Source organism: Crocodylus siamensis, chromosome 4 (genome assembly GCF_052110815.1).
Source record: "Crocodylus siamensis isolate JL-2025a chromosome 4, ASM5211081v1, whole genome shotgun sequence".
NCBI lineage: Eukaryota > Metazoa > Chordata > Crocodylia > Crocodylidae > Crocodylus > Crocodylus siamensis.
The window spans coordinates 205,113,239-205,133,314 of NC_143398.1; the positions used below are offsets into that span (position 1 = coordinate 205,113,239).

General features: G+C 37.3%; 1 protein-coding gene across 3 annotated transcripts in view; it reads right to left on the reverse strand.

Moving 5' to 3' along the window:
* Positions 1-768: 768 nt before the first annotated feature.
* DYNC1I2 (dynein cytoplasmic 1 intermediate chain 2) overlaps positions 769-20,076 on the reverse strand; it is a 35,952-nt gene continuing 16,644 nt past the window's right edge. For all 3 annotated transcript variants that reach the window (XM_090045476.1, XM_090045477.1, XM_090045478.1), the window contains 11 exons: positions 9,749-9,838; positions 9,316-9,478; positions 9,120-9,219; positions 8,459-8,584; positions 7,342-7,488; positions 6,859-6,972; positions 6,249-6,382; positions 5,172-5,316; positions 3,931-4,071; positions 2,951-3,076; positions 769-1,583 (listed from right to left, as the gene is read on the reverse strand). In XM_090045476.1, the coding sequence (XP_089901602.1) occupies positions 1,470-1,583; positions 2,951-3,076; positions 3,931-4,071; positions 5,172-5,316; positions 6,249-6,382; positions 6,859-6,972; positions 7,342-7,488; positions 8,459-8,584; positions 9,120-9,219; positions 9,316-9,478; positions 9,749-9,838 (1,400 nt within the window). In that variant the 3' untranslated portion in view covers positions 769-1,469. The remainder of the gene's footprint in view (positions 1,584-2,950; positions 3,077-3,930; positions 4,072-5,171; positions 5,317-6,248; positions 6,383-6,858; positions 6,973-7,341; positions 7,489-8,458; positions 8,585-9,119; positions 9,220-9,315; positions 9,479-9,748; positions 9,839-20,076) is intronic.

A 20,076-nucleotide genomic window follows, 5' to 3' on the forward strand; every position in this document is an offset into this window, starting at 1 on the left:
AGCTGAAAGCAGACTGGTATGTTGCTACAGAAAACTGGCAGCCTTTGTAGGCAGTTTCCATCTGAGAAGCTCAATGGGAGCAACACAGTCACCCAGAAAGGACTTGGAGCTGGACCCCTCCTGTAATCCACTCTGATGTATAAAGAGGCCTGTGGAAACTGAGCTGGAGCAAAGAAGACTTTAGGAGAAACCCTTCTTGTGACAGAAGCTGGCTGTAAATTTTTTTGGATAAATGCTGACCCAAGACAGGGCCACATCTCTTCCCCAGTATAGGTTGCTTGGCAGAAAATGGAGTGTTTTTCTTTTTACTACTTCTGGTTGCTTAGCCGTTTTATTTTTAGTTTACCATGGAGTACAGTTTTTACTACAGGTAATTCCATTCAGCTTTACACATTACAATAAGGTTTCTGACATCAACTTTACATCTGGGCAACAGGAATTCAATGGTCCTGCTGCTACTCCTGAAAAATTCCTGCCCAAGACAGCAAGCAAGGACAAATTCCTAAATTCTTTGCTCACTTAATAGCTAACCTCATGGAATATTCTAATACTGCATTCTATAGCTGTACAAGCTGCAACTAAGAGGCTAGAGTCTAGCTATTACAGTACTGAAGAGGCGAGGAATCCTTCCTTTTGGTACTCTCAATCGCGTCTTGGAAGTAAGAGGTGGAAAACTTTGTTTTCAGTGTAAATAAGCAGCTCTTAGTGGATTAGTAACATCTTTGTTTGGATGCAGACAAAGAAGGGAGACATACCATAGGACTGAGCTGAGGATAAAAGCTCAGGTAGCATTTATTTATAAAGCCATTTCCCCTTTACTGCACTTATTCAAAACAAAAAACAAACAGAAGAGCCCCAGACACAGTATTATGTATGTAGTACTCTATAAAGACAAGCTCTATTGTCAAATAAGCGTAAGTGATTACAGATGAAGTCTTTCATTCATTTATATAACCCACTACCAGAGCCTGGAGCCCATTATATGTAAGAAAGAAATAGGATAAAAGGTTACTTTGAACAAATGCATGCATTTCCATGGGTAGTTCTAATTGCCTAACAATTATAATCCTTCAGAGATTAAACTAGTGAATGAGTATTAGCCAGTGTCATACAGGAGGTCTGATTTAGAAATAGAACTCAGGTGGTCTACTTTCCAGATTTAACTATACTGGTGTAAACTTGGAAAAGTCAAACAGTCTAACACCTGTGTTAGTGTTTCAGCAAAGTACACCCTTGCAAAGTTGAGGTCAACTCTATTAAAAGTTACAAATCCAAGAGTGTGCTTGTAATTATATATAAAAAAGTGACATTGCAAGATTTACTTTTCAGTGATCTTGATACATTTTCAACATCCAGTTTAGCCCACATCTCCCTCCCAAGGTCATCATCATTTGGACAACCACATCTTTAGTCTTAACACTTATAATCATTCCCAAATCCACGGGTGCTGCCTGTTTTGAAAGAAAGATTTATGCAGGTATGCGAGTTGCAGCTTCTTCTTCTGCATCAGCTCTATTCGCATTTATTTCTGCTAATGTCCGACCAAAACGAGTCCATTCATCGCTGCGAGGGACAGCAATTTGCTGTGGAAAAATATGAAATTTGTATCCTCAGGTAAGTACAAACAGAATAGAATCAGGCTCATTTTAAATCCATCCACTAATATCGTTTGTGAACTGCAAGTGTTGATATAACCAATTACATTTTAAAGATCTCTTGAATAAAGTCATGCTAACGAATATAATTTGTATGCACTGTCCAGAAACTCATCATGACTTAATACTCTTTACATTAATAAAGTCAGTGCTTGATAAGAATGCCAAGGGAATGGTCAAGTCTTACGTTTAAAGTAGAAAACATCTGCCTGGGCAAGCATCCTTCCATCTGGAGAGGTAATAGCACCCATTAAGAAGCTCACTGTCCACATCTAGTTTTTCCCTGGCACACTGGGTAGGTATCTTAATCACCAGTAGTGTAACGTGGGGCAGGTAAGTGAGGCACATGCCCCAGATGCTGCCGAAGGGGAGGGGAACCAGAAGGACTGGGGGAGGGGTTGGGGGGGCATGGAATGGCGCACACACACCTCAGCCTTCCACACCCTGCTCTGCCTGCGCTTTCTGGCTGCAGGGAGCAGTGATGCAGACAGTATGCATTACAAGAGTGCAGGGCATTCCTGAAATCATAGTCCTGTAGAGCACCGGTGGAGTTTGCTGCTATTGGGAAGGGACAGGGAGGCAGACTTGACCCAATTTTTTGCTGCCGAAATCAGCCTTTTTTTGCGCTTGACATGAGCTTCAGTGGCAAAAGAATAGGGTGAAGGTTTCAGCAGCAGCAAGTTCCACTGCCATTCTGCATAACCACAACTCCCAGCATACCAGAATACTTTGCACTCTGTGACACACACTGCCCACAAGACTGCTCGTCTGAGCTGCGTACAAGGGAAGTCAACGTACAGGACTGGTGAGGGAGGGAGCAAGAGAGAGAGGATTGCCGTGGGTACATTGTTTGCATGTTACACCTGTTTGTCAGTACAACATTAGGAACTGATCTGCAAAAGCCTCTGTTCACAATTTACATTCCTAGACTTATTTGAACTGTGGTAACAACTAACTTTGGGACAAGTGCAAAGGAGATGAAATCCAACTGCTCCCCTCTATGCTGCAGTAGGGGTTGCATTCAGGCTGTACTGAATCAGTAATTATTAGATCTCATTTCAGGTACTCCCAAATGACATAGTTTTACCTTCAGCTGCATGACTGTGATAGATCAGAACAAAAAGTTTTTAATACTCCAGGAAGCTTAACTGAAGTGGAAATATTACTTCAGAATTAATTCTGGGCTTTAAAATGAAGGACCCGGACATTATTCCTGGCATGAATATTAACCAAATATAACAAACAAACAGTAACAACAGAATTGAGAAAACTGTAGAGAAATCCAAGTTACATACCTCTCCCACATCATATATGACTATCTGTCCTTCTGAATCACCAACAGCAATCTCTCGCCCAGAATGTGTCCATCTAACACGATTAAGTGCAGGATTCCCCTCCACAGTAATGCTTGCAGTTGGCACCTATTAAAATGGTTCATACACATTGTTAGAATTTCATCAGTATTTCCAGATGAAGCTCTAGTCCTGAGCTATAATAATCTATAGCTCCAGATTTCCAGAGTTTATATGTTATAATTTCTGCCTATTTAGAATACTGGCTGGAATATTCTTCCACGTGCTAGTTCATTCTGTCAGAGAACATGTTCAAAAAATTAAATGGATTAGTGCTGAAGATTTAATGAGCATTTCCCTCACTGTGCAATACAATGCATGGAGAATTTTGCAGGGATGGGAATATAGCTTTCCCCCCTGCTACACATCTCTCTTGTGCATTCCTCAGAAATCTGCATTAAGAAGTCACTGTCTCGCAGAATATACTACTCTGAGCAGCCTTCATCCACACATTTAGAAAACTCAGTGCTGCAAACCAGCCCCAAATCTCCTGAAGATCTGTGCAAATACACAACACTCTTAGGAAAACGGCATTATTTAAAAACATGTCAAATTCTCTCAAAAGATTTCAGACAACAGAACACAGGCCCTTTATATTGGCAAGTATGTCAATGCCATGTAGAAAGCCTCCATTCAGCAATGTCCTTCATAAGTCTCCACTAATCAGAGAGGAACCCTTTAATAGACAGCTCTATGCAACAGAAATATAAATGCAAGTGCCATTGGTTTCTGGGACAGGTATTGACTATGAAATCTGCAACACTCCACTTTATTTTATTAAAGGTATCTTAAGTAATATTCTGCAGCTCTATAGAGACACATGTAGCAGCCAAGACGCAACATTGTTAGCCAGATATTTTTGAGGAAGTCTAAAAACATTATGTTCTTGTTTGGTTTGAGAATTAACTTAAATCTTGCCTCACCTCAGTATCATTGTTGAGATTCCACAGATCAAGCCTTCCCATTCCATCCACACAAGCAAACAGGGCAGGGTGAGTAGGAGACCACATAACATCATACACATAGTCTGAGTTGTCCTCAAATGAGTAGAGAGGCTTATTATTCTGAAAGAAAATTGTATAAGATAACTTTATGCATTCAGAGATTCTAAAACCAAAATCTTTTGACAGTGGGTGGGATGATGAGACGTATTTGCCAATGGCAGCAATCCCAAAATTGAAAAACAAAATCAGTGCTTAAAAAAAAAGTGCTGCTACAGAGAGCACAAGAGAGCCTGCGTAACTGAGAACCATCTCTTTTGATGGATTTTACTGCACTTGTATAACCTGCTATTTTTAACAGCTTCAACAGGAGGCCAATAGCTCAAGAGAGCCTGTGAACAGTAGTTAACATCTCTAAAACAGAATTTACCAATTGGTAAACAGTAGTATTTTGCATGGGAGTTACCTATAGGAGACCCTAGCATGGTTTTGGTTTCATCTTCATGTTCCCCAGGATAGCCAAGATAGTGATGGAAGGACAAGTCAATTTAGGCTCACTGACAGAACAGCACTGTTTTTATTTTTCTAAAACCTATGGCAAAATGGACTAGAGCAATGATGGGATCTCAAGTGGCCACCTGAATTAATGTACTCATAAAAAGAGAGGAAAGTCAAAGGTCCACCTGAACCAAGCATATTGAGCTAGTATGCTCAAGGCATGCCAGCGTTTATGGCCAAGGGCAACAAAAGAACTGTGTGGCTAGTATCGTGTCCAGTGGTCTTTGATTCCCCAACCTGAATGACCTGGTACAGTTGGGTCAACTGCGCGCAGCTTTTGGAATGAGTCCAGAGTAAGGCTTCTACATGCACCCTCTGGAGCCATGGCTGGATGTTCTGACAACTCTCTGCCCCAGACTACTTTGTTACACTGTTCTTCCCAAGTCACTTGCAAAGTGAAAAGAATGAACAAAATAGACCAGAAACAGACAGACTCTATAAAGTGAAGTCACACTTAGATATCAATTAGGCAAAAATAGGCTAGGTTCCCCCCAAATCCACAAATGTTCCCTATTTGTAGGTGACTGAAAGAGAGCTAAGTCACATAAATTTAACAAACAAGTCTCTCTCAACCATTTGACAACTTACATACCTTACATTATAGCACCACCTTGTGTCAAAGTATACAAAAGAAAAAAATCTGTTAAACATATCTATATGGATACCTTAGTTGTCCAAAGCTTTACTGTCCAGTCAAAAGATGAGGTGACAAAGAGATGAGAGAAGTCAACAGGTCCAACTGCTGTATGGCAATGGATGCCTGTGATTGGTCCTTGGTGTCCTTCAAACATCTCACTGATTCCAGCTTTGCTGTTTTAAAATAAGTTAAGGTAAATTTCTTCTGAAGCTATATTTTGCAGACAGAGAAAGCTGAATACATGGCAAGGGGGTTATTTAGGACTTTCTATTGGAGGTTCTCACCTAAAGTTTACTTTTCAACATAACATGGGCTTAAATATTACCCCATAGATCAGTAATTCTCAAAAACAATAGAAATGGGTTTTGAAAAAAGTTGCATGCAAAAATACTGCTGAGATCAGCATAACATTTGGTAGGCATTAGCCCACCCAGATCTAACTATACAAGCTCTTCAAGCACTAGCTAAATATTTGGATGATATTAAGAACAAAATGCAGTCTTTGGGCATAAGCATTCAAACACCTGCTGGCTTAAAAGAGAAGTTACATGCACATTGCAGAAGCAAAGTTTAGTTTTTGATAACGACAATACACCCCAATAGTCTCCCCAAATCAGGGGAAAGGAAAAAATGTTACACAGAAGCGGTACAATTTTGGCTATTTAAGCCACAGAGATGTGCAGCAATAGCAATGTGTATTTGAGATGAAAACTGGACACTCAATTTTATTTAAGAAAGCAATTGATAAGATACAGCCAGACAATTTCAAAACAGATTGAACAGCAGGAGAAATGCTAGCGATTTAAGATTTGTGCGTGATGCTACTGTACAATTATCCAGAGAACTGATACAAAGTTTGGGATATTCTGCTACGATTCAAATGAACAGAACTGAACTCAGTCGGTTTGTCATCATTTAAAAGCCATACCAAGCCAAAGGAGGGAAATGGCAAATTGAACTTAAAAGGGCAAAATTTGAAAACATTATGAAAGATAATGGTGGATTCATACAGACATCCCCAGACTATTCATAGAAACAAGATTTTGCTATGTAAAGTTTACCATGATTCTTCTCCTAATTACTAGTAACAAGGATTATTATTCACCTGCCATGGCGGCATGCTGTGTACACAGAGCCTTCTTCACTTCCAACCACAAAATTGTTGACATCTCCAACAGGGAAGGACATGCAAGTGACAGCTACAGCTTTGGACTGCTTATGAATTAACTCCATGCTATCCTGTAGAGAAAGATTATCAACAACTTGCTATTCAAAACTTACTATTTGAAATACTGACTTTTTTTTTTTTTTTTTTTTTTAGCATCAGCATGCTCACAAGCCATTCTTGTTTTAGCCCATCTAAAATATGTGTCTATTGCTTATGGGACCAAGTTTTAGCATCCATGGTGAAGACAGATGTTATAAGATCCACAGATGACACTTGATTTAGTACAGTTAAAAAAAAGTTACTAATATTTATCTGGTAATACTACCAGACCAATTACTGTACTTCTGTGTTATGAAAATGCTTATACATTTTTTTAAATCTGTTAAGTCTTACAAAATATTTACCCCAAGTATACAGACGTTAGACTGAGTATTAAGGTACAGATTACCTGCAGTTTAAAAAAAAGAAAAAAAAAAAAAAAAAAGAAAGAAAAGTGGCAAATATCCTCTATAGCTCTGTATCATAGACTTTTCCAAGTTTACTCTACCTGTGGCTGGGAAAGCATATCCAGACTCCATGAGCATATCTTTCCATCAGTTGAGATGCTAATCAGGTTGTGAGCATTCTGAGTCCCAACCACATTTACACAGTATACAGGATGCTAAATTGGAAAGACAGAGTGAAAGAGTACAACAAAATCCTTCTCAGAAAAAGGAATCTCCAGCATAAATTCAGCAGTACTTCAAATTTTTACTTCGCAGTGGATTAACGTTTTTCAGGGCATTAGGGCTGTCTCTAAAAGTACTGTCTGAATGAATGTCCATACCTTTTGGTAACTAAAAACTAAATGGTGTTTAGACTTGGCACCTATAAAACTGTCAACAGAGCGACAAAGGCAAGAATCTTAAATTTTTCAGTGCCAGCATTGCTAAATGCAAACAGAGGCACTAAAATGCCACCCCAGTCCAACAGCCAGGAATTGATATGCCTCAACAGGAAGTAGTTCTTGTAGATGTCTTTTTTCTCCTACCGTGTGAGCAGCAGCTGAAAGTGGAGTTCTTTGTACTGGGGTTCTCTTATTGCTGCGATTATCCCATAGCACAATTTGGCCTGAATATGTGCCACCAACAACCAGATTTGGGTGAAATTTTGCAAATGTAGCAGACATCACTGCAGACTGCAAAGAAAAAGAAAAGTCACAAAGTAACAAAGTCATGTTGAACAGTCAAGAAAACCTGACCATTACTAGAGCTGAACTGTCCCTTCAGACATTTGATATTGGATAAAGCAGCAAAAGATGGTGAAAGCAATTATTAAAAGTTTCGCAGGAACTTGATAAGAATGGTTACTTAAAACACTTGACATGCTTCTGGTTTTAACTTTAAATGAAAGTGAAGCTCCCACTCACTGTTCCTCCTGTATGCATGTAGTTGATTTGTATTTCTCTCAGAAGTTTGTAACACATGAGAGACTGTAACACCATTAAGAGACATTCTCTACTCATTTGTCAAAAAGAAAGCAGAAAAACTTTTATATTTATAGCAGCAAATCATAATTAATTACCTTTGTCAGCTATGTCTTGACAGTAATCCGACATCAGATTATACATTAGTTTAAATTCTGCTAAACTATATTTTAGGATTATGACATGTTGAAAAGAAAACTGCTATTGCAGGCATAGTTGAATAGGAAAGATTTGCACATTTTTACCTTTCACTAATCCATTTTTAAATCCGCATCTGTTTTCTACATGAAGCATGTGTTTCTACTTATCTATCTTGGTCCATCTCCTTAGGCCATACACATTTTGCTTTGTGGGCTAAGGTCTAGTTGTACATTCTCTGTTACAGTTTATGAAAAAAGCTACTTATACTTCAGGCATAATACGAAAATGTTTTCTTGTTGTTTAACTAAATTAGAATGAGAAACATAGGTTTGCAGACAAGTTTAAATACTCTGAATGATGTCAGCAGAATCTTTTTGAAGCAATGAAGTCTACATCCATCAACATCTGTTTGCAAATACATGTGGTTAAAAGTACATGCCAGCCCAATGAAATCATCATGTTGACAACTATAAAGAAGGCACTTGTCTAAATTCATCAACATAAAATCTTTAGCCTGGTGAAACAGGAACTTGCATCATACCTGGCAGTGAAAGACGTATTCCGGGGTAGTTTTTTTGTATTTCATATTCCAAACAAGAGCCACCCCATCAGGCTCATGAGGAGCATCTTCGTTGTTGTTATAAGAGGCTACAAGCAACTCTGGGTACTAGTCACAAAAGTTAATGAAGAGGCAGGGGGGAAAAAAAGAGGTATTTGGAGTAAGTGAATATTTTCTCAATCCAGTCAAACCAGTTTAAGCCTCATATAATATATGAAATTGGGACAGAAATATTTGTAATTAGTGACCATTAAAAGGTTTGTCCCCAACTACAGAGCTAAGACACAGTGTTTTTCAGTTACAATTATTGGTTTTCACAGTTTAAAACAAACTTAGACATGCTTTTTTCCCCCCAGAGCTGACACTTACCTCTGCAGTGTCTTTAACATACTCAGTTCAGTTTAAGTGCCTTCAGCATACTTAGTTCCATTTATACATTGTCATTGTACTTTAATGAAAATGCAGGAGGTATGAACAAGCTACGAACTAGTACCTTCAGACACACATGGAACTACCAGTATCAGTGCTATTCTAAGAAATACAACTGGAACACCACATACGAATGGTGCAAAAAGTTTGAGCACACACATACACACACAAAAAATCACTTTTGCATCACTTCTAAAAGTAAGTATTAATTTACCTGAGACGACCAGTCCAAACAACTAACAACACGATGCTTTGACCAGCGTTCATCAAAAAACTGCCTATTTAAGGACAGTTTTGCACCTGCTTGAATCTCTCTGTAAGAAGAGGGAATTGCAAGGTTTGAAGAAGTTATCTAAATTCAGTTAGTAATATAATAAATACACTCAGGAAAATGTTCAACAAGCCATTACCCTTCTTTGTCTTCCAAGTCTCTTCCACTGTAGTCAAAGAAAATGTTAATCTGCTCAGAAAGAGCTCTTTCTACAATCCTTGTAGAATGGTCAAAGAAACTTAAAAATTCTTCAGAGTGCAAAATTTGTTGTTTTTCTTCTTCTGTAAGTTCATGAGGTGCAACTGGAAAACAAAACAAGTTCTTTGACTTTTCAGATTATTTTCCTTCTTACAAATGCATAGATAGGAAAACCAAATACTTCACAATGTTGTAAAAAACATATTTTCATAACATCCACATATGCAATGTTTTAGACTATTTTAGTGTTGTTATATTTTGTATTTAAAAGGTAAGTAAATGGTAAACAAACTTAAACTGATAAGAGACAGCCTATTTAATTAAAGCTTCTTTTTTATTACAATAAATCAATCATGCCCTGGAGCGAGTTGTACCTTCTTCCTCTTCCTCTTTTTTCAGTGTTTTTTCTTCTTCGGGTTCAATTGATGGTTTTGGTATCACAACATCATCTTCTTCTTCCTCATCTGATGAGGAACAGTACAGTGAAATCATCAATGTTCTTAAAAAGGCATAACATTTTCTATAGACTTTCAAATAAGTCAGTACAAAATGAACTATTTCACCAAATATAATTACATTTCTGTAAAATATAATGTTTGGTTAAAGTGAAGAATTATGAATCAGAACATTGCCTACTTCGCTATTTAGTGCATGGTCACATTAATTTGTTTAGCTGGGTAAAATGAAAAAAAAATACCCAAGAAATTTTAAAACATTCACAACAGAAATCTTAAACTCCTAGAAGCATTTATCATTCCAGACAACTTGCATCTGCCACGTAGTTTTATGTAACATGCTGACACATTAATGCTGCAGAATAAAGAAAATCAAATGTCTAAAATAGCCTACAGAGCCGCTGTTTACTTGTGATCTGAAACCATCAGTGTCTAATGGATCTTCACATGGCACAAAGATGGCTCACATTAGCTTTCAGGTTGCTATTTTGAGAGGCAAATTTTGCTAAAGATAATAGCTGAGAGATTACAATTTTTTTCTGTCATTCTAAATGCAAGTCTCATTATCTGTATCATGTCTGGCAATGAGAATTTTAAAGCAAAATGTATTTTTCTTAATTGCAATGAACACCGCAAAATTTTAATATACAGGAATCCTGACAGGGTTTACAGCACTTTCTGCACTATTACAGCTTCTCCCTTCAATACTGTAAACCAGAAAATAACTTTAAATTACTTAGTGTTGTAGAATATGCATTTCCTGCCTTTTCTTCCTCTGTTTCCTAGGGTAAGTTTTTGAAAAGACTATTTTTATTGGTTAAACAACTATGTCATCTGTCTATAAGGGAATGACAGCAGGAGTCTACAGCATGCTTCATCACAAGTAATGAGACAGTATTCAACAGGGACTCTACTTGTTTGTTGCAGTCATCTCCCTGACCCACGTTCAAAGTTATCTAACAAAAAAAATACACACACACAAATAAAGAGTGGTCAAGGGATGGGAACCAGCTGCCAACCCATGGTCCCAGCAGCCAGGCCAGCTGACTAGATAGCAACAACCAGATGGTACTGCTGGGATTGTCTCTCTCTGCTATGAGGTGGCAATGGGATGGCACAACATTTTTCTGCCTGACTGCTTCCAATCATGTCTTTCCCCAAAGGCAAGCCTGTGCAATTACCAGCACTCCAGGAGGTCTACAGACAAGCCTTTACCCTGCAAACAAAATACAGCTTGTAGGCCATACCAGCTGCCAAACCACACACATAGTGATAGGTTTGGAGAGGGTCTGAATATCTTTCTACACTCCATAGTATAGGCAATAAAAATATAACTGTACCTGCAGGAAAGAAAGCTTTAAGTGACACTGTATAATGCACACAATAATACAAACTCCAACTTAATCAAAATGATAATGACGTATGCCAATCCTACATTACTTGAAATTGAGCGATTTTTACGTTCTGACAAGTTTACAGAACTAGGATAAATGGCATGAATGATTTCAATATATGCTCATACTTTTGAACCAAATGGTGAAGGTTAAAATCTTTCCTTTCAAGGGCCTCAATCAGCCACAAAGGAAAACAGTAATCACTGTCTTTTCAGCCAGCCCAACCGCATTTGTCAGCCCTTTCTCCGTCAATGCAGCCAGAGCAATCAACCTGCCAAACATTCAGAATGGAAAAACAATCTGAAAATACAGGGTATAATGCACCTGCCAGTGAAAATGGCCATTTCAAGAAAAGCTAGTGATCTCAGTGACCCTGCTGAGGAGGCGGTGGTGCAGAGGGGAAAGAACGCGTAAAAGAATTCTTAGTGATCTCCACTCTCTTGCACACTGACACTTCCTTACAAAGCATGCCAATTACAGCTTTTGTGCTACTTAAAAAAATGAAAGCTTTTTTGGGCAAAATAATCACATGGAGAAACAGAAAGACACTGCTCCTTTTTAGATGGATTCACATGTACAACGGACTATTAATCTGAAAACTGTATAACTTGTAGCAATTCTAAAGTATCTCTCCTTCAAACACAGCTGAAATTCTGACAACCAGTCACTGTGGTGTGAACAGCAATGGATTTTCAATTTTAATTTAATTTAGCAGCTGTGACAGAATGGCAAACTGTATGCAACTGATGTACATTAACATTTAGTTACATAAAATATGGTTTTTTTTCCCTAAACAATTTTGCTGCTATAATCAATACCTTAAAATTTAAAGTCTTGGATTCTGACTAGGAGAGGTTATTCTAGCTTAAAATGTCATGAATTAGAAATTGCAACCCCTCCCCCCTTGGTACATCACACCGATTCTAAGTACCATTTTCAATGACAGGAGGCAAATTCCTGTCAAATGCAGATGGTCAGCCTTTTAGTGCCGAGTGACCTCATAATCTACATATTTTACAGACAAGATCATGTAGCTGATTGCTCCTCCCTTTTAACATTTCAAATACAGATGAGGTATATTATACAAAAGATCCAAATTTCTTGACATTAATCTCAGTATGGTCATCTTATATGGGCTGATGCATCCAAACACTGGATACAGTGTAGCCACAATAGTTTGAATACATAATTAAGGTAACATAACTATTGATGATACTGAACATCTAATTTCACATTTAGATTTACTTATGTGCAAACAGACACACAAGTCATGTGGGCTGTACTTCTATTGTGATTACTTTACATTAAGTAACAGCAAGAACTTCAATATACACAAAAAAGTCAAGGTATGCAACAGCAATGTGCCTGCAAGAAACGGATGCAATTCCTGCCCAGAGAAATTTATGGTCTAAAAAGTCAACTAGAGTCCATCAGACAAGAATGGTCACAAGTTTGTGTAATCCCTTCCTCCACCCTTTCCTACTCCCCCCTACTTTATTAAGATTTACGGTATCTGTTTGCAAGGGCTGTGGTAACAATGATGTACTAGCAAATATATGCTAAAGGATTGAAGGATTAGAAATTTTAGCTTTCAAGGTAATTTAATTTTTAATAAATTAAGTATTCACTTAAAGTCTAGATGCATTTTTAATGCTGTTGTGAAGCAAGCTTAGACCAAGCTTTTGAGAAGGTTTCCAAGCTCATCCTCCTCTCATTCAGTGTTGACTAAGCTGAAAACGCACCTGATGTGAATTTCTAGTTTCAAGATATAAAACGTTTCCTTCCCAAACAAGATGAAAACAAAGCAGCTAGCATCTCAGCAGAACTGCACAGGAGCATGAAGTCAGGAAGCAGAACTGTATTTCACAATATATTAATGAACATTCATTAAATAAGCTAAAAAAATACCATGTTTTTTCAGACAGGGAATCTTAGGTTATAAAATGAGCAACACGGACTGCACAAAAGTAGCAGCCACTTTAAAAGTGACAAATTCTTTGTCAACAAATGCAAAAACTGGGTTTAATGAACTGAATTTTTATGTTGAGTTAACATCAAAATTGTGATGCATTTTGGTGAGATGGAAAGAAAAGCAGCACTGCAAATTAGGCTGCACCTAGCAATAAGACTACGGAGTGAAGTTCCAGTTGTCTGAGTAATCTGTTGCTGTAGAGTAGGTTAATCAGAGTTAAATCAGCTGTGAAACAGGTGCCTTTTGTTAAGCTGAAGGTGTCTTCATATCAAATTTTCCCTTGGTATTTCAGTGTATATTTAAGACATGTACAAGAACTATATGTATATGTAAACATCAACTATTTCTTTAAAGAATACTATTGTAATAACGACATTTGTCTGACAACAGCACCTGAAAGCCCTCTCCATAGTATTATTAAATGCTAGCGAGAAAAAGACTAAACAGTCAAAAGTGTAAGAGCAGAAGTAACATTTTCATTTTACAAATCTGAGTCTCTCACAGATTACACATTTCCAAAGAGTATGACATTAATGCAGCAATATTGTCTTTAAGGCTATGACAACACATCCCTAGCTCTGCTACCAGAGATTCTGGCAAGAGACAGCAGTCTCCACTACCAAAGCATGTACTGCACTGTAGGAAGGGGCCAACTGATGAGACATGGCAGTGTCTATACATGCCTTCTGGCTGCTGCATGGCAGCAACGGCTTTACTCTGGTTAACAGAAGTGGAATAACTATTCAGATAGATAAGGAGTCCTCTGTTACTGCACAGAAGCTTTGAGCTCAGATGCTGCAGAATGCACCTTAGTTCCGCCAGGAAAAGTTTGCAACGTAGGCTAAGCCAGGAGAAGTGATTAGCTGTGACATTCATAAATTGCAACAAGTTAACAGGTGATGAGAACAGACAGCTGATGTATTAATTGTCTACATGCCTGCTTCTACCTCACAGTAAGTGAAAGAGAAACTGTGGAAACTAGCACCTCAGTGAAACAGGGCTAAGCTACCACCCACCATTTAGCTCTGCTGTAGAGGTAAAAACAGGCATATGGAAAGTAACTGCACATCAGATGCTCTGTAGTAAGTCCCCATTGTTTTTAGCTTACAATTTGTCTGTACTCTTACTGTACAGTAAGACTGCAGCTACTGTTATTCCACTGCCCCAGAAAACTTAAATTATGAACAAGCAACCTTTCAAGCTGAATTCCTTTCATTTAAAGCCTGTTCTTGCCTGGATTACTTCACACAAATCTAAGCGTGGTAACCAGTCTCCCCGAGGTATCCATGGTATTAACTTTCATGTATGATCTAATTTGCTGACACCACAAAATCTGATGTGCATGTTCCTCACTCTGGCATTCTGCTCAACTGTTTTCATGTTCTTTGAATTCGCTTCCTTAGGGAAACGGTATAAAAATATGAAAAATGTGACAAAACATTTATTCATGAGACCCTTTAGAAATTACTCATTCTATTAAGAAAAGTGAAAAATCTCCTACAAAAGGCCTGCCTGAATTATTCTGTGGTGCTGGATAAAAAGCAGCATCTCTTCAAGACATTCAATTTCTCAAATGCTACAAGGACCTCCAAGGTCATGAGACATCTGCACAATTGCACAAACAATTTTTATTTACAACACACTAACTTACGAACACACTAAATGCCTGCAACTACAACATTTCTGGCTCAGATCTTGTTATATTTTATAAGATAAGTAGGGCTAGGCTTGGGATGTAGAAAGTGAGAGATTAGTCAATCTAGAACTTGGTTGGAAGACTTTCAGGCTAACAAGAGCTGGAAGTCACGATTGAGAAGGTAGCACTTTTCTGTCTGAGCCAGTACTATGCAGTATGACATAAGGAAGCATTGTACTGCCCTTCAGACTAAAATGTAAAGTCTTAATTTAGCCCTAGTGTTTGGGATAATTGTCCACTTGGAGTTTATTGTGATGTCAAAAGGACATGGTATTCTTCAATTCCTGTCTTAATTTTCAAGAGAGCAGTGCACTCTCAGACACGGCTATCTTTTTAAACTATTTCACGGAGGGAGGGAAATATCTATACCATTTAAAGTCTGAGTTGTTTAGATGAAAGGTATTCTTAAAGACAACCAGTCCATCTTCCCAATTGTGAGGACCTACAGGGAATGCTTAAAATAGCTTTGGCCATTTTAAAAGGAAAAGAGATTTTAAAAAGTCATCTGCTGAAAGGGTCATTTATGCAAACAGGAGCCATTGACCAAAAACAATACCAAGAAGTTAGATTTAAGAAATCCTCAGACATTGTAGAGTATCAGCAAAATACAGACAGCAATAAGGCAACTGGACCAGATCTTGTTACTTTCACTTTCATAAGCTTTACTATTTTCTACCCGAGGAAGAGCTGAGGGAATTCCAGTAGACCTAGCTCTCTTTTGTCACCTTTTTTTGGGTACAAAGCAGCAAACAAGTGCCAGCGCAGTCCCAAAAGTGGTTCAGCACATTCTTATAGAATGTCATAATTAAATAATCTTGTGTCCAGTTCACCTTGCATTTTGTAATAAAGTTCAACTTCCAGATTGGATCTAACCAATACTGAAACAGCCATAACACATGGATTTTATAAACTTATTTTGGCAGCTTCCTTTTAAATGGAAATCCAGTTGCAACCCTGACTAGAAATGATTGGCTTTACTTTATGTGCAGCTCTTCTAAAACAGATATAGATCGAAGGAGCTGAATGAGACTGATATACTATTACTGTGCTTCCCCGCATGATTTTCTGTTGTTATATTAAATCAGACTATAGTTGTTAAACAAAAAAGAAAAAAAAAAAATCAAAGGACCCCACAGCACCACATTTCATATTTTTCTGCTGTAAGTTTATGCATTGTTATTCAGAAACAGTCTACAGGGTGACTTAAATTGTGAAGATCCTCCCTTGAGCAGAGGGTTCTTTTGAGGTCCCTTTCAGCCCTACTTTTCTAAGATTCCATGAAATTCCATACCTAATACTGTCTAGAGATTAAGTGCGATAGACATGGTGCACAAAAAATATATACCCATCAGTGGACATTGAACTCAGATAGATAAGGATTACATTTTTCCTGTTTCCTGAAAGATTTTAGATAATTTTTTTCCTATGACCAAAATACTTCATATATGGCAATTCTAGTTTATTGTGGCAACTCAATTTTCTCACTGAAATATCATTTGCTGCTCCTATAATAATATGTGTTAGCATGTGCGTGTGCGCATACATAATTCTCAGTTATTCATTAGTGATGCAGTTGAAAAGAGTTTGAGAGAGATGTTCAGTTTTTAAAACCAAAGGTTAAGGTAGTCCCATTTCTTGACCCACATGACAAGACACTTTTTAACATACACATACATAAAAACTAGCTGATGCAGGATAATAAAAGCAGTTGTTCTCGAGCCTTCAGGAAGCAAGGGACTTTAAAGGTCCGATGAGCAGGTACAATCCAGTCAACTTTTCTAGCTGAAGAGTATTCTGGAAATCGCTACTGGGAAGTGAACAGTGCTGTCATTCTCCTCCACATAAACTCTAACTAATGAGTATTTACTGAATGTGAAACTAACTTGGAACACAAAGTCCCAGGCAAATTCATTCACAGCAGGCATCATAAGCACTTCAGATACAGAAATCATACACTAACTCTCTGCATTCCCATGTAAACCTGACAGAAGGAAGAAAAAGGCAAGTGACAGGAGAGAAAAAAAAAAAAAAGCAAAAGGAAACTGACTGGCATTGGGAAAAGGGCAATGGAATGAGGGAAACTTTGACAGACTGCTTTGTTTCTTATTACATGGGTTATTACAGTTTACAGGTAGTACTAAATTTGCTTTACATTCAAGTGAACTTCTGGTAATTTCAGTTGCCTAGAGCCAAAACTGTATTCTACATCTTCTAGGCATTCCTGCTGAATAGGTACTAGCCAAAAGTTGGAAATACTGAAATTAGTGCAACAACTAAGAACCATGGATGCAAGACCATAGACTTGCTGTTACAATATGCTCTTTTCTAGTGATTATGACTTCCCTAACTCCTACAGAATGGGAGCCAACAGAAGCATCAGCTTAGACATTGCTCCTGTTCCATTCAAATATATTTTAAAAGCATATATTAACTAGTTAAGTACACCTTCATTTTATCTGCCACTCTTACTAATGGATATTATGAATATCATTAACAATTATAGAACAGTTCCTTTATATAAATAACTGAAAAAAGTCATCTTCTATCTCTGGAAATATAAAAGCAATACAAAAGACCACAAAACACTCAAGGGAATTCAGGTACAGTTAAGACTAGTTTTAATTCAGTTTTTAGAATGACTACTTTAAGTTGGCAGTCTTTAAATTTTTCAAGTTTAGTCTAAGGAAACAGAGTTGATTTATTCAAGACCAACCTAGAGCTAATCATCTGAACTTTCTACTTGTATATGATGATGATGATATTTCATTTTATTCATCCCAAATAACACAGGAGGAAACAGCATTCCATGGCTGGGCTGTGGAGCTTTTTATGCAAAAAGTGATTACATGAAGGAGTGTTGAAAAGAGAACAGAATTAAATTTGGTTACATTTAACCCTAAAAAAAAATAAAATAAAAACATCATCACATTAAAAAGAGACTGATGCTGGATTTTCATGTTTAAACACTAAGGCCCTGACCTATGTAGTCTCCTTCATCAGTTGTTTCTAGTTTTAGACATCCTTTTCCACCCATGTCCAAAATAAAATTTTATACCATCACTCCTTAATACTGAAACTTGTATGAACTAACTAAAAGCATCTGAAATTCTGGCTCAAACTCCATGGATTTGTATGCAAGATAAATAAAAGCCCTAAAAGTTAGTTTCCCTGACTTCTACATTTCCCTAGCTTCTAAGAAACTAACTCCTGAAGTTAGAAGCAGTCTTTAAAGTAGGGGTACCTACTGGTCACTGGGGGATTTTTGAGGATTATTTAAAAAACTAAAACAAAACACTTGCATGAAAAAATGCAATGCAAGGTGACATTTATTTTATTTATTCATTTTTTGAGCTGTCCTACGCTAAAATGGCATCAGTACTCCAGTAGAGATATACTGCAACCCTCAGAGGATTTTTCTCAAAAATATGAACTCAGCTTTGTGAATTTTTTTAATGAATTATAAAACAATTTCAAGCAAGATGTATATTACTCTGTCACTGGAAAGTTTTAAGAAACCATTCAAACTGCATCAAAATACAGGATACCACAACAGCAGAGAACTTAAAATACTGATAGCAGACACCAAGCCCAATGCGATGCATACAGAATATGAATGTATCATGGCCACAAGACGGCACTTGCTCTGAGTTCTCTCAGAACAGAAACTAAAGAGATTTCCTAAATACAGAACAATTAAATTCCAGAGTAGCCTTTTCATTAACTGGCAAGTTCATAAAGAACAAAGTGATTCCTTTGAGTTACTACTGATGTATCCATGAACTAGTACTTGACAAACAAGCATTCAGCTTCCATTTTAGCTAGCGTTCCAAAGGAAAAAAACAACAAGCCAAAACAAAGCCCCTTACTGAAATGTTAAGTATTTATACATCCAGCACACATGCAGGGATAGAAAGGGTATTCAAAGAGAGAAGTGTGTCTACAAATCGTTGCACAACTTGGTATTTTACTAAAATACCAATACATATTCTATTTACAATTTTATTTACTTTATAACCTCAAATGTTAAACCAGTTTAAATAATTTATGGAGAGTATTAAGACAGGGGGAAAAAAATCTTCTATTCTAGTTTATCAAGTAATAAAAAGCTAATAAATCTGCCAATTGTGTACAGCTATAGACAGCATACTGATTCTCCTATGCAGGAATTCTGTGGATAAGGAGAAAAACACTTCTTTCAACACAGAAGTATTACCCATTTGCTTTTTTCCCCCCACTCCCACTTCCAATTTCGTGCGATCAACTTTAGCACATATAGTCAGCGTGCAATAATAAGCAATAATGTACTTATACACACAAGCAGAGCGCTATGAAGGCAAATATTTTTAGGCAAATCATATAGCACTTTGGAAAAAAGAAAGAACTAATCTTGCAAAATTTAAATGTAATAAGAATAAGGAAACACTGCCCACAGTTTTTATCTATAGATGCTTATGAAGAGACAAAAGTAAACATTAAGATATGAAGCATAAAATTACAGCTGAAACTGTATTGTTAAATTTACATCTTGTGTAGCCATTTTAATACCTGGGGGCAGTAAAACTGAACAGTTCAGTGGCTGTAGTGTGCCCAAGCATTCATTAAGAATTAGGCAAAGACCAAACATTTCCATTATGATCTAATTCCCAGGTCTCTAATGGTCAAAGGCAAATGCATTAACCAACTATACCTCTATTAAAAGATATTTTTTCCTGCAAGCAAGCAAGTTATGCCTGAAGGCTTAACTCTGAAATTCTCAAACTCTTGAGTTTGTGCCATGAGCTGAGGGTGTCAAAAACTGCCCCTTGGTTAAGGTGAGCAATTCCAGTTCTCAACGATTAAGGGGAGTCTATGTCCTTATGTACAAAATCCGCTTTATAAGAATGCAAATTTTTGAACATTTATTTTTATTTATTAACTACTGTTTATGACTTGCTGCCTTCATAGGCGTATCTATATATAAAGCCTCCAAATAGTTACTTTCAGATATATGGATCACATCGCATACTTGTGGATATACAGCTGTTTAAGCAACACAAAGCACATCTACACGTGCGCTTTAATATGCAGTAACTTATTTTTCTGTGCATTAAAGCATCATGTAAAAAATGTGCGATTAGGCTAACACACAGTAAAATAGGCTATTGCATATCAAGCGCCACTTAAAAACTGTGCACATTCATTAAGG